The following is a 13504-nucleotide window of genomic DNA, read 5'->3' on the forward strand; positions in this document are numbered from 1 at the left end:
CACAGAGGGAAGAAGAAATAAAATAGTAAAATGAAATTACTGAACATTCACAGAATTGTCAAATTGACTGTGGTGGGGCCACCTTGTCTCTCATAAATGGTTATGGGTGTTCCTTAATAAGATGGAAGAGGCAGGAGATATGCCCACAATTAGTTCAAAATGCATATCTCCTATGGGTTGATTTTGTGCAAGGTGATTGCTCACTAGGCTCTCTTATTTCCTCAATCATCAATCAACTGAAGTGAATAATTACTAGTGTTACTCCCCCTTCCAATCTTCAACATCAAACTGCTTTTCCCTTCTCCATCCTAGATTTCCTGTGTATCAGAGACCTTTGAGGTCCCAGTTATCTCTTTAAAACCCAATTGTTTTGTATTTTTAATGTTTTTTTATAACTGACGTGTTCATTTAATTTCTGAATTTACAAATGTGAAAGAAACACAGCTCATTAAAATATCTAATGGATTCTGTTTCTTAACATGACTTCCTACATAATATATGTATTATATTTAGGTCTTTAGTCCATTTTGAGTTTATTTTTGCATACGCTGTTAGAGAATGTTTCAATTTTACTTTATTGCATGTAGCTATCCAGTTATCCCAGCACCACTTATTGAAGAGACTGTCTTCTCTCCACTGTATATTCTTGTCTTTTTTATTATAGATTAATTGACCACAAGCACATAGGTTTATTTCTGGGCTCTCTCTTCTGTTCCACATGTCTGTTTTTGTGCCAATACTATACTGACTGGATTAATGTAGCTTTCTGATATAGTTCGAAGTCAGGGAACCTGATTCCTCCAGTTCTGATCTTCCTTAAGATGGTTTTGGCGATTCAGGGTCTTTCACCTTTCCATACAAAATTTAAAATTGTCTGTTCTAGATTTGTGGAAAATGCCCTGGTATATTCAAAGCAATTGCATTGAGTAGGTGGATTGCCTTGGAGAGCATGTTTATTTTAACGATATCAATTCTTCCAATCCATAAACAAGGTAAACCTTTCCCTCTGTATTATCCTCACTTTCTTTGATACGGGTCTTATTTTTTCTAAGTACAGGACTTTCACCACCTTAGGTAAGTTTATTTCTAGGTATTTTATTTCTCTCTTTTTTTATTTGTTTTCTCTCACCCTGCTAGCTTTTCAGCAATAAGATTGATCTTTTTTTTTTTTTTTTTTTGAGGAATAACCGCTATAAATCATTAATCAATTCCAGTATGTGTGGTATTTGGGGGACCTAAATAATGTTTAAGAAAACAATTTAAAATGTGCAAAATGTTAAATATTTTTAGTGTGTATGTGTAAGTATTCCTATTTCTGTTTGTGTTCTGTATTTGGAGAATGGGATTTTGTCATTCTCTTCGTACTGATCATTGGTTTCGATAAATTTTGGAGATAATAGCTGTTCATTTAATTCCTATGATTTTCAGGAGCACTCTGCTGAGGAAGCCAGGACATTCTGCTCATGCCACTGTAGGTCAATCAGGAGAAGATTCTGTGTTGGAGTAAAATGTCCACCAAGTCACTCTGATGCCTGAAAGAGCTGGAGTTATGGAGGTCAGTCATACTCTCTCAGGAAGCTCTAACTGATCATTTCATTTTTCAACTTAGCTTTCACTGAGTTTGGCTGACTGGGGGTTAAACGTGGGGGAGGGGCACGGCAGGAGTTGGGAGGTGGGACGTCCAATGTCATGTGACATGGGCTGCCATAGTAACAGGCCTGCCTTGCATGTTATCCAATCAGATATGGACAGTGTCTGTGACGTCAGGGAAAGCAGGGCTGATAAACTCGGCCAACGGCCTTCAACCCCCTCATTGTTCTTCCGTCTGAGCTATGGGGAACGGTGGCTCTGCTATGGCCCAACCATCTGACAACTGTGAGGAGGGCCTGATCCTTGTAGAAACTGGCGCCTCCGAAGTTGGGCCCTCTGAAACAGAGACTGTGAAAACAGAGGCCTCCAAACCAGAGTCCTATGATGTGGAACCGACAAAGGCCAAAGAGAAGACAGCTAAGGGCCGCTGTCGCCGTCGCCGTGGCTGCCGTCGCCGCGGCTGCCGTCGTGACAGCTTCGCTACCTATTTCCCAAGGGTGCTGAGGGGAATGCACCCCAGCCTGCGCCTTTCGCGCCAGGCCGTGAATGTCCTGGATTCGTTCGTGAAGGACATGTTTGAGCAGATTGCCGAAGAGACCGGGCGCCTGGCCCGCTCCACCAGGCGCTGCACCATCATGAATAATGACATCCAGACAGCCGTGCGTCTTCTGCTGCCTGGGGAGCTCGGCAAGTATGCCATTTCCGAGGCCACCAAGTCGGTCATCAGATACAACACCCGCAGATGAACTGCCTCAGGACTACCTGACCATCGCAAACCAGACTTAAGGGTTTTCCCCTTAGGCCCTACATTAAAGCATTTCTACCCCAAAGAAAACATTAAAAACCTCATTAACTTTACTTCAATATGTGTCAGTTGTGTCATTTGTTCAACGGAAAATCGTGTACTTTATTCTTAACGTATTTCAACTCGTCACTTTCCTAAATGGTTATTTCTATTCGTGGTTTCTCAGCGATTTTAGGGATCTTCATGGTCAAAATTCTTTCCCTAAAAGTTTCATTGGCCTTTTCCATTTTCATCCTCCCATCTGTATTTAGGTATCATCCGGAGATTTTTATATGGGGTATAGCAACCGATAAAGAACAGTGTGGTCTTCCCGGGTGGCTCAGCAGTAAAGAATCCGCCTGCAATGCAGGAGTCGCAGGAGAGGCAGGTTCCATCCCTGGGTCATAAAGATCCCCGGGAGGAGGGCATGGCAACCCTCTCCAGTATTCTTTCTTGGAGAATCCCATGGAGAGAGGAGCCTGGTGGGCTGCAGTCCATAGGGTCTGCAAAGAGTCGGGCACCGCTGAAGCAAGGTAGCACGCAGGCACACAAAGAGCAGTGTGTGTGTGTATGTGTGCTCAGTCACTCAGTCATGTCCGACTCTTTCTGACCCCATGGACAGGAGCCCGCAAGGCTCCTATCTCCTTGAAATTTTCCAGGCAAGAATACTGAACTGGGTTGCCATTTCCTACTCCAGGGGATCCTTCTGACCAAGGGATAGAAGCTGTGTCTCTTTCGTCTGCTGCATTGAAAGTCAGATTCTTTACCACTGCACCAGCAGGAGCAGATATAAAAATCACACTTACCCATTCTATTCCTTCAATCCCAATTCACTTCCACGTGTAAAATGGGACTCAAACACTGTAAAATAAGAAAATTCTAAATATCTGGAATCAAGCACCATATTTTCTGAAATTACCTTATCCAGATTTCTCTGATCCTATTTTTTGTTTGCAACCTGGAACATTTTGCTTTTTCAAAAACAAAAACAAAAATCCTGACTGAATTGAAAACTTGCAGGGATGATGGGATAGTCCAGTGACAGCGAACGTAGCCACAATCTCCACAGTATCAGCCAACGAGGGACTGGTAGCCCATGAGCCAAAGCAACTGGCCAAACGTATGGTGGAGTGAGGAGGGCTGAACAAACAACAACCTTCCTGTGACACTCAGCCTAGAGATGGAGTGGGAACGTGGGGTGATAGTTTCCCTGATGTTTTTCCATTCAAGCACCTGCTTTTAACCATGGCAATTTAAGTACAGGCATCCATTTCTTGGGGCTTCCTAGGTGGTGCCAGTGGTAAAGAACCTGCCTTCTTAGGTGGGAAACGTAAGAGCCATGGATTCGATCCCTGGATTGGGAAGATGCCCTGGAGAAAGGCATGGCAACCCACTCCAGTATTCTTGCTGCAAAGTCCCATAGACAGAGGAGCCTAGCAGGTTACAATCTATAGGGTCTCAAAGAGTCAGACACGACTGAAGCAGCTTAGCATGCACACATCCATTTCTTGGGTCTTCCCAGGTGGTGCTGGTAGTAAAGAACCTGCCTGCAATGCAGGAGACACAGGAGACCCAGGTTCTGTCCCTAGATGGAGAAGGTTCCCTGGAGGAGGGCATGAACACCCACTCCAGTATTCTTTCCTGGATAATTCCCAGGGACAGAGGAGCCTGGTGGGCCACAGTTCATAGGGTCACAAAGAGTCGGACACAACTGAAGAGACTTAGCGCACATGCATGCATCCATTTCTTGTTGTGGGACATGTCTCTAGCTCCTTGCATCAAAATAAGGAGGAGGAGGATGTTCAGCAATAAAGAGAAATAAGATGACTCCTTCTTCTACCTCAAGTATTTGACTGCTATTGCTTATGATAATATTTACTGAATTTAATGTCCATTGTGTTTTCTTCTTGGTGCACTGACATTTTTGTTTCTATAAGTATATTGCTGAATTTCAAAGTAGTTGGTGATTTTCCTATTCCTTTTATTTTTGTTTGTTTTGAGATATTTTTTATTTTTTTAATTAATTAATTTTTTAATTGAAGGATTATTGCTTTACAGAATTTTGCTGTTTTCTGTCAAACCTCAGCATGAATCAGCCTAGGGTATACATATATCCCCTCCCTTTTGGAACTCCCTCCCATCTTCCTCCCCATCCCACCCCTCTAGGTTGATACAGAGCCCCTGTTTGAGTTTCCTGAGTCATACAGCAAATTCCCGTTGCCTATCTATTTTACATATGGCAATGTGAGTTTCCATGTTACTCTTTCCATGCATCTCACCCTCTCCTCCCCTTTCCCCTGTCCATAGTTCTATTCTCCTATTTCTTTTTTAAAAGATTGATTTCAAGCTTACTACATCCTTGGAGAGAGAGAAAGCACTCTGCGATTTCAGTCCTTTGTAATTTACAATGGTTTTCATTAGAACTTAATATTTCATTATATTTTAAACTATTCATTTTGAACGTTAAGCAACAAGGATATGCTGTACAGCATAGAGAAATATACCAATTATCTAATAATAAATGTAAACAGAGTATAATATATAAAACAACTGAATCACTATGTTGTAAACCTGAACATGCAAAGAGTTGACTCACTGGAAAAGACTCTGATGCTGGGAAGGATTGGGGGCGGGAGGAGAAGGGGACGACAGAGAATGAGATGGCTGGATGGCATCACCGACTCGATGGACATGAGTTTGAGTGAACTCCGGCAGTTGGTGATGGACAGGGAGGCCTGGCGTGCTGTGATGCATGGGGTCGCAAAGAGTCGGTCACGACTGAGCGACTGAACTGAACTGAACTGAAACCTGAACAAATATAATATTGCAACTCATGAATATATCCATAAAAAATTTTAAAGTTAAAAAGAATTTATCAGTACCACTGTTATTGGATGTAGAAATCTCTGAAGGATGTGACTCTCGGCAAAACAATGAGAAAAAAGCTAGGAGGATCTACAAAATTCCAACCTCTTGACCCCAGCTGTGGTGTTTTCTCTAGGTCAGTCATGATAGAGTTCGGTAAGTTCTAAATTATTTGCCTAGCAACTTCATTTCCCGGTTTATTCTCATTCTCCCAAAGTGTACTATGGAGTTCTTCAGAAGCAGTTTATGTGTGATATGCAATAGATAAAGTGAAGAAACTGATATACCCATCCACTACCTCTACTATACTTTCCCCACATATCCCAGTTTATTTATATATTTTCCACATATCCTAGTTAATCAAACATTTAAATATATAAATGGGGACTGATATATAGTACAGAAATGGCAAAACAAAAATTTCACACACATTTCAATTTTCTAATTTCCTGGTTTTTGAAATTGTTTTAAAAATTCATACAGGAGAACAAGATGGCAGAGGAATAGGTGGACATGGAGTACATCTCTCTCCACGGATACATCAGGAATACACCTTCAGACACAGAAGTGCATGCAGAACACCAGCTGAGAGTGGACAGGAGTCATTGACCAGCGGAAAATAATATATAGACCCACCCAAACTGTGGTAGGATGAAGGAACTAGGGGGGAAAACAGGAGTGTTAGTAGGACTGGACCTGCCCTCGGCAGGTGGGGGAACTGAAGCAAGGGTCTGATCCCCACATCAGGGCAATTGTCTGAGTCAGAGGAGAAACATTTAAGGCTGAGAGTGAAACAGCTGATCTGTGGCAGCCTAAATGGAATGAGAATCAGAAAGTCCTTGCAACCATACGTACCCAAGACAGGGATGCAGATCCGCTGGAAGGTGCAGCGGCTGGTAGCTGGAGTTTAGAGATTGTGGAGCAATCCCAAAGTGAGGGCTGCTGTTGACTGTGGAGAGACTGATCAAGGGGATGTGAGGGAGGAGACTGTGGTGGGAAATGCCTGTGGAGGAAAGCCAGGCAGCCATGGAAGCTAGGCAATACTGCTGAGTCACGTTTGGGGGTGGAGCCATCACCATAGCCTCTCTCTCCCCACAGTGCCAGCATTGGCAGCTGAACAATAGAGAGGCTGGCCCAGCAAGCACCTGACGCACTGAACTACAGAGTAGGACCCCACCCAGGATGCCCCTTTAAGTGCCTGATGTGCCAATCTAGAGTAGGACCCCAGCCAGGGGGGCCCCTATATGTGCCTGATGTGCCAAACAACAGAGAAGGTCCCCAGGCAAGGAAGCCCTCTAAGTGCCTGAACGGGTGGAGCTACGGGGAAAGACTGGCCAAAGAGGCCTTCTGATCGCCAGCTACAAGAGGCTTGAAAAAAGACTCTGATAGGGCCATAACTCCTGCAGTGGAGGCAGTCCGTGTCCCTGCACATTTGGTGCTGCCAGGGTCCCCGCAAGCCAAGCAGCTGTGCCACCTTCATGGTCAACTCTCACTGGGGCAGAGCTGCCACAGGCAAAAAAAGTCTTGCGCGTCTGCACGTGGGGTCGCTTCGGTAGTGTCCTACTTTTTGTGACCCTGGAGACTGTGGCCTGCCAGGCTTCTCTGTCAGGGAGCAGGGTTCTCCAGGCAAGGATACAGGAGCCTATTGGCCAATACTGGTTTCCACGGCTGTGCGGCACTGGAGCGGCCCTGAGGAGATACCCCACATCCCAGGGCAGAGAAGCCCCAGCAAGACGGTAGGAGGGGCAAATTCGCATTTAGAATCACACCCCACCTCCACCAGAGACACTCAGAGGGCTCAAACAAACCTTGTGTGCACCAGGACCCAGAGACCCCACATAGACTGAGACAGAACTGGGTTTGAGTGTCTCCTGTGTAGGTACAGGTCAGCAATGGACTGCCGCAGGGGCAGGGGCCCTGGGTGCAGCAGACTTGGGTATGGCATAAGCCCTCTTGGAGGAGGTTGCCATTAACCCCACCATAGAGCGGCCAGAACTTACACAGGACTGGGAAATAGACTCTTGAAGGGCACAAACAGAACCTTGCGTGCACCAGGACCCAGGAGAAAGGAGCAGTGACCCCACACGAGGCTGACCCAGACTTGCCTGGAAGTGTCCAGGGGTCTCCAGTGGAGATGTAGGTCAGTGGTGGCCTGCTTCAGGGTTGGGGGAACTGAGTGTAGCAGTGCATGCATGGGGCCTTTTGAAGGAGGTCGCCATTATCTTCATTACCTCCACCATAGTTTGGCCCCAGGTAAAGAGGCACGAGAGATCAAATTGCCAACATCCGCTGGATCATGGAGAAAGCAAGAGAGTTCCAGAAAAACATCTATTTCTGCTTCATTGACTATGCCAAAGCCTTTGACTGTGTGGATCACAATAAACTGTGGAACATTCTGAAAGAGATGGGAATACCAGACCACCTGACCTGCCTCTTGAGAAACCTGTATGCAGGTCAGGAAGCAACAGTTAGAACTGGACATGGAACAACAGACTGGTTCCAAATAGGGAAAGGAGTACGTCAAGGTTGTATATTGTCACCCTGCTTATTTAACTTAAATGCAGAGTACATCATGAGGAACGCTGGGCTGGAAGAAGCACAAGCTGGAATCAAGATTGCTGGGAGAAATATCAATAACCTCAGATATGCAGATGACACCACCCTTATGGCAGAAACTGAAGAGGAACGCAAAGGCCTCTTGGTGAAAGTGAAAGAGGAGAGTGAAAAGGTTGGCTTGAAGCTCAACATTCAGAAAACGAAGATCATGGCATCTGGTCCCATCACTTCCTGGGAAATAGATGGGGAAACAGTGGAAACAGTGTCAGACTTTATTTTGGGGGGCTCCAAAATCACTGCGGATGCTGATTGTAGCCAGGAAATTAAAAGACGCTTACTCCTTGGAAGGAAAGTTATGACCAACCTAGATAGTATATTAAAAAGCAGAGACACTACTTTGCCAACCAAGGTCCGTCTAGTCAAGGCTATGGTTTTTCCCGTGGTCGTGTATGGATGTGAGAGTTGGACTGTGAAGAAACCTGATGGCCAAAGAATTTATGCTTTTGAACTGTGGTGCTGGAGAAGACTCTTGAGAGTCCCTTGGACTGCAAGGAGATCCAACCAGTCCATTCTAAAGGAGATCAATCCTGGGTGTTCATTGGAAGGACTGATGCTAAAGCTGAAACTCCAATACTTTGGCCACCTCATGCGACGAGTTGACTCACTGGAAAAGACTCCAATGCTGGGAGGGATTGGGGGTGGGAGGAGAAGGGGACGACAGAGAATGAGATGGCTGGATGGCATCACCGACTCGATGGACATGAGTTTGAGTGAACTCCGGGAGTTGGTGATGGACAGGGAGGCCTGGTGTGCTGTGATTCACGGGGTCGCAAAGAGTCAGACACGACTGAGCGACTGAACTGAACTGAACTGAACTGAACTGAAATAAGAGGGAAGGAACAGAGCTCCACCCATCAACAGAAAATTGGATTAAAGATTTACTGAGCATGGCCCCACCCATCAGAACAAGACCCAGTTTCCCCCTCAGTCAGGACCTCCCATCAGGAAGCTTCCATAAGCTTCTTATCCTTCTCCATCAGAGGGCAGACAGACTGAAACCACAATCACAGAAAACTAACCGACCTGATCACATGGACCACAGCCTTGTCCAACTCAGTGAAACTATGAACCATGCCGTGTAGGGCCACCCAAGACGGACAGCTCATGACGGAGTGTTCAGACAAACTGTGGTCCACTGGAGAAGGGAATGGCAAACTACTTCAGTGTTCTTGCCTTGAGAACCCCACGAACAGTATGAAAAGGCAAAAACATAGGACACTGAAAGGTGAACTCCCCAGGTGGGTAGGTGCCCAATATGCTACTGGAGATCAGTGGAGAAATAACTCCAGAAAGAATGAAGAGATGGAGCCAAAGCAAAACCAACACCCAGTTGTGGATGGGACTGGTGATGGAAGGAAAGTCCGATGCTGTAAAGAGCAATACTGGAATGTTAGGTCCACGAATCAAGGCAAATTGGAAGTGGTCAAACAGGAGATGGCAAGTGTGTGTGAACGTCAACATTTTAGGAATCAGCAAACTAAAGTGGACTGGAATGGTTGAATTTAACTCAGATGACCATTATATCTACTACTGTGTGCAAGAATCCCTTAGAAGACATGGAGGAGCCATCATAGTCAACAGAAGAGTCTGAAATGCAGTACTTGGATGCACAATGATCTCTTTGTTTCCAAGGCCACCATTCAATATCAGAGTAATCCAAGTCTATGTCCTGACCAGCAGTGCTGAAGAAGCTGAAGTTGAACGGGTCTATGAAGACCTACAAGACCTTCTAGAACTAACACCCAAAAAAGACGTCCTTTTCATTATAGGGGACTGAAATGCAATAGTAGGAAGTCAAGAGATACCTGGAGTAACAGGAAAATTTGGCCTTGAAGTGCAGCGTGAAGCAGGGCAAAGGCTAATAGAGTTTTGCAAAGAGACTGCACTGGTCATACCAAATACCCTCTCCCAACAGCACAAGAGAACACTTTACACATGGACATCACCAGATGGTCAACACCGAAATCAGATTGATTATATTCTTTGCAGCCAGAGATGGAGAAGCTCTATACAGTCTGCAAAAACAAGACTGGGAGCTTACTGTGGTTCAGATCATGAACTCTTTATTGCCAAATTCAGACTTATATTGAAGAAAGTAGGGAAAACCACTAGATCATTCAGGTATGACCTAAATCAAATCCCTTACAATTACACGGTGGAAGTGACAAATAGATTCAAGGGATTAGATCTGATAGACAAAGTGCCTGAAGAACTATGGACGGGGGTTCGTGACATTGTACAGGAGACTGGGATCAAGACCATCCCCTTGGAAAAGAAATGCAAAAAAGCAAAATGGCTGTCTGAGGAGGCCTTAAAAATAGCTGTGAAAAGAAGAGAAGTGAAAAGCAAAGAGACAAGGAAAGATATACCCATTTGAATGCAGAGTTCCAAGGAATAGCAAGGAGAGTTAAGAAAGCCTTCCTTAGTGATCAGTGCAAAGAAATAGAGGAAAACAATAGAACGGGAAAGACTAGAGATGGCTTCAAGAAAATTAAAGATACCAAAGGAATATTTCATGTAAAGATGGGCACAATAAAGGACAGAAATGGTTTAGACCTAACAGAAGCAGAAGATATTAGGAAGAGGTGGCAAGAATACACAGAAGAACTATACAAAAAGGATCTTCATGACCTAGGTAATCATGATGGCATGATCACTCACCTAGAGCCAGACATCCTGGAATGTGAAGTCAAGTGGGCCTTGGGAAGCATCACTATGAACAAAGCTAGTGGATGTGATGGAATTCCAATTGAGCTATTTCAAATCCTGAAAGATGGTGCTGTGAAAGTGCTGCACTCAATATGCCAGCAAATTTGGAAAACCCACCAGTGGCCACAGGACTGGAAAAGGTCAGTCTTCATTCCAATCCCAAAGAAGGGCAATGCCAAAGAATGCTCAAACTACTGCACAGTTGCACTCATCTCACATGCTAGCAAAGTAATGCTCAAAATTTTCCAAGCCAGGCTTCAACAGTACGTGGACCTTGAACTTCCAGATGTTCAAGCTGGATTTAGAAAAGGCAGAGGAACCAGAGATCAAATCGCCAACATCTGTTGGATCATCGAAAAAGCAAGAGAGTTCCAGAAAAACATCTATTTCTGCTTTATCGACCATGCCAAAGCTTTTGACTGTGTGGATCACAACAAACTGTGGAAAGTTCTTGAAGAGATGGGAATACCAGATCACCTGACCTGTCTCTTGAGAGATCTGTATGCAGGTCAAGAAGAAACAGTTAGAACTGGACGTGGAACAACCGACTGGTTCCAAATTGGGAAAGGAGTACGCCAAGGCTGTGTATTGTCACCTTGCTTATTTAACGTATATGCAGAGTATATCATGAGAAACGCTGGTGTGGATGAAGCACAAGCTGGAATCAAGATTGCCAGGAGAAATATCAATAACCTCAGATATGCAGATGATACCATCCTCATGGCAGAAAGCAAAGAGGAACTAAAGAGCCTCTAGATGAAAGTGACAGCGGAGAGGGAAAAAGTTGGTTTAAAACTCAAAATTCAGAAAACGAAGATCATGGCATCTGGTTCCATCACTTCTCAGCAAATAGATGGGGAAACAGTGGGAACAGTGAGGGAGTTTTCTTGGTAGGGGGCTCTAAAATCACTGCAGCTGGTGACTGCAACCATGAAATTAAAAGACGATTGTTCCTTGGAAGAAAAGCTATGACCAAGCTGGACAGCATATTAAAAAGCAGAGACATTACTTTGCCAACAAAAGTCTGTCTAGTCAAAGCTATGGTTTTTCCAGTGGTCATGTATGGATGTGAGAGTTGGACTATAAAGAAGGCTGAGCAGCCCCAATGACTGCAGCACGCCAGGCCTTTCTGTCCATCACCAACTCCCAGATCTTACTCAAACTCATGGCCATTGAGTCGGTGAAGCCATCCAACCATCTCATCCTCTGTTGTCCCGTTCCCCTCCCACCTTCAATCTTCCCCAGCATCAGGGTCTTTTCAAATGAGTCAGTTCTTCACATCAGGTGGCCAAAGTATTGGAGTTTCAGCTTCAGCATCTGTCCCTCCAGTGAATGTTCAGGACTGATTTCCAATAGGATGGACTGGTTGGATCTCCTCACTGTCAAAGGGACTCTCAAGAGTCTTCTCCAATACCACAGTTCAAAGGCATCAGTTTCTGGGCGCTCAGCTTTCTTTAAAGTGCGACTCTCACATCCATACATGACTACTGGAAGGCTTGACTACTGGAAGACGGACGTTTGTTGGCAAAGTAATGTCTCTGCTTTTTAATATGCTGTCTAGGTTGGTCATAACTTTCCTTCCAAGGAGTAAGCATCTTTTAATTTCATGGCTGCAGTCACGATCTGCAGTGATTTTGGAGCCCAGAACAAGAAAGTCTGCCACTGTTTCCACTGTTTGCCCATCTATTTGCCGTGAAGTGATGGAACCGGATGCCATGATCTTCATTTTCTGAATGTTGAGTTTCAGGCCAACCTTTTCACTCTCCTCTTTCACTTTCATCAAGAGGCTCTTTAGTTTCTCTTCCCTTTCTGCCATAAGGGTGGTGTCATCTGCATATCTGAGGTTATTGATATTTCTCCCGGCAGTCTTGATTCCAGCTTGTGCTTCATCTAGTCCAGCATTTCGCATAATGTACCCTGCATATAAGTTAAATAAACAGGGTGACAATACACAGCCTTGACGTACTCCTTTCCCTGTTTGGAACCAGTCTGTTGTGCATGTACATTTCCATCTGTTGCTTCTTGACCTGCATACAGGTGAGGCAGGCAAGGGGTTCTGGTATTCCCATCTCTTGAAGAATTCTCCACAGTCTGCTGTGATCCACACAGTCAAAGGCTTTGGCATAGTCAATAAAGCAAAAGTAGATGTTTTTCTGGACCTCTCTTGCTTTTTCAATGATCCAACAGATGTTGGCAATATGATCTCTTGTTCCTCTGCCTTTTCTAATTCCACCTTGGTAATGCGTTTCTGACTCATAGGAAGAAAAACTGATGTTTTGAAGCAGCAACTATTAGCAACATAGACCTTAAGGCATTTTCTGAAGTCACTCTTTTCAAGTGGTTCACACTTGTTTCTCAGAGAAGGCACCTGGACCTGCACAGAGTTTCCACTTCTGAATTTTTTTTCCCAGTGAAGATACCAATTTCTAATTGCTGCAACAGTAAGGTATGCAGTGGATTTCATGGTTGATTTTCATGTAGCTTGCATAATAAGCTCTTTTTTTTCCCCTTCAAAATCCTTAGTTTTAAGTTTCAACATTACAGAAGAAGAAGAAGAAGAAGTGGACTTCTTGAGGGGGCTTATTGCCTAAATTCTTTTACTATTGATCTCAGAGAGAGGTCTGGAGGTGATACTGGCCCCATTCATACTTGAAACAGTCCATTAACTCTCTCTGGAATCAAATCTTGCCCCCATTTTACTCTTCAGGAGATGGTGCTCTGTCTGAGTTATAATAATTTGTTTTTGATCTCTGTGAAGAATGCTGCTGCTGCTGCTAAGTCGCTTCAGTCGTGTCCGACTCTGTGCGACCCCATACACGGCAGCCCACCAGGCTCCCCTGTCCCTGGGATTCTCCAGGCAGCAACACTGGCTGCGAAGAATGAGCACTGAAATTTTTGAATTTTGTAGTTTATATCGCTTTTATCTCATTGTTTGCATAA

At 44.5% G+C, this 13504-nt stretch overlaps 1 protein-coding gene across 1 annotated transcript; it reads left to right on the forward strand.

Moving 5' to 3' along the window:
* The first annotated feature begins 1832 nt into the window (after positions 1-1832).
* Positions 1833-2336, forward strand: LOC129535213 (histone H2B-like). Its single transcript, XM_055393864.2, has one exon. It carries the CDS (start codon positions 1833-1835, stop codon positions 2334-2336), a length of 504 nt encoding a protein of 167 aa, XP_055249839.2.
* The last annotated feature ends 11168 nt before the right edge of the window (positions 2337-13504 follow it).

This window comes from Moschus berezovskii, chromosome X (genome assembly GCF_049115385.1).
Source record: "Moschus berezovskii isolate FMDL1 chromosome X, NW_MosBer_1.0, whole genome shotgun sequence".
Lineage (NCBI taxonomy): Eukaryota > Metazoa > Chordata > Mammalia > Artiodactyla > Moschidae > Moschus > Moschus berezovskii.

What these genes read in the sequence shown, in the direction of transcription:
- LOC129535213 (XM_055393864.2), top strand. Translation starts at nt 1,833, where the DNA reads ATGGGGAACGGTGGCTCTGCTATGGCCCAACCATCTGACAACTGTGAG.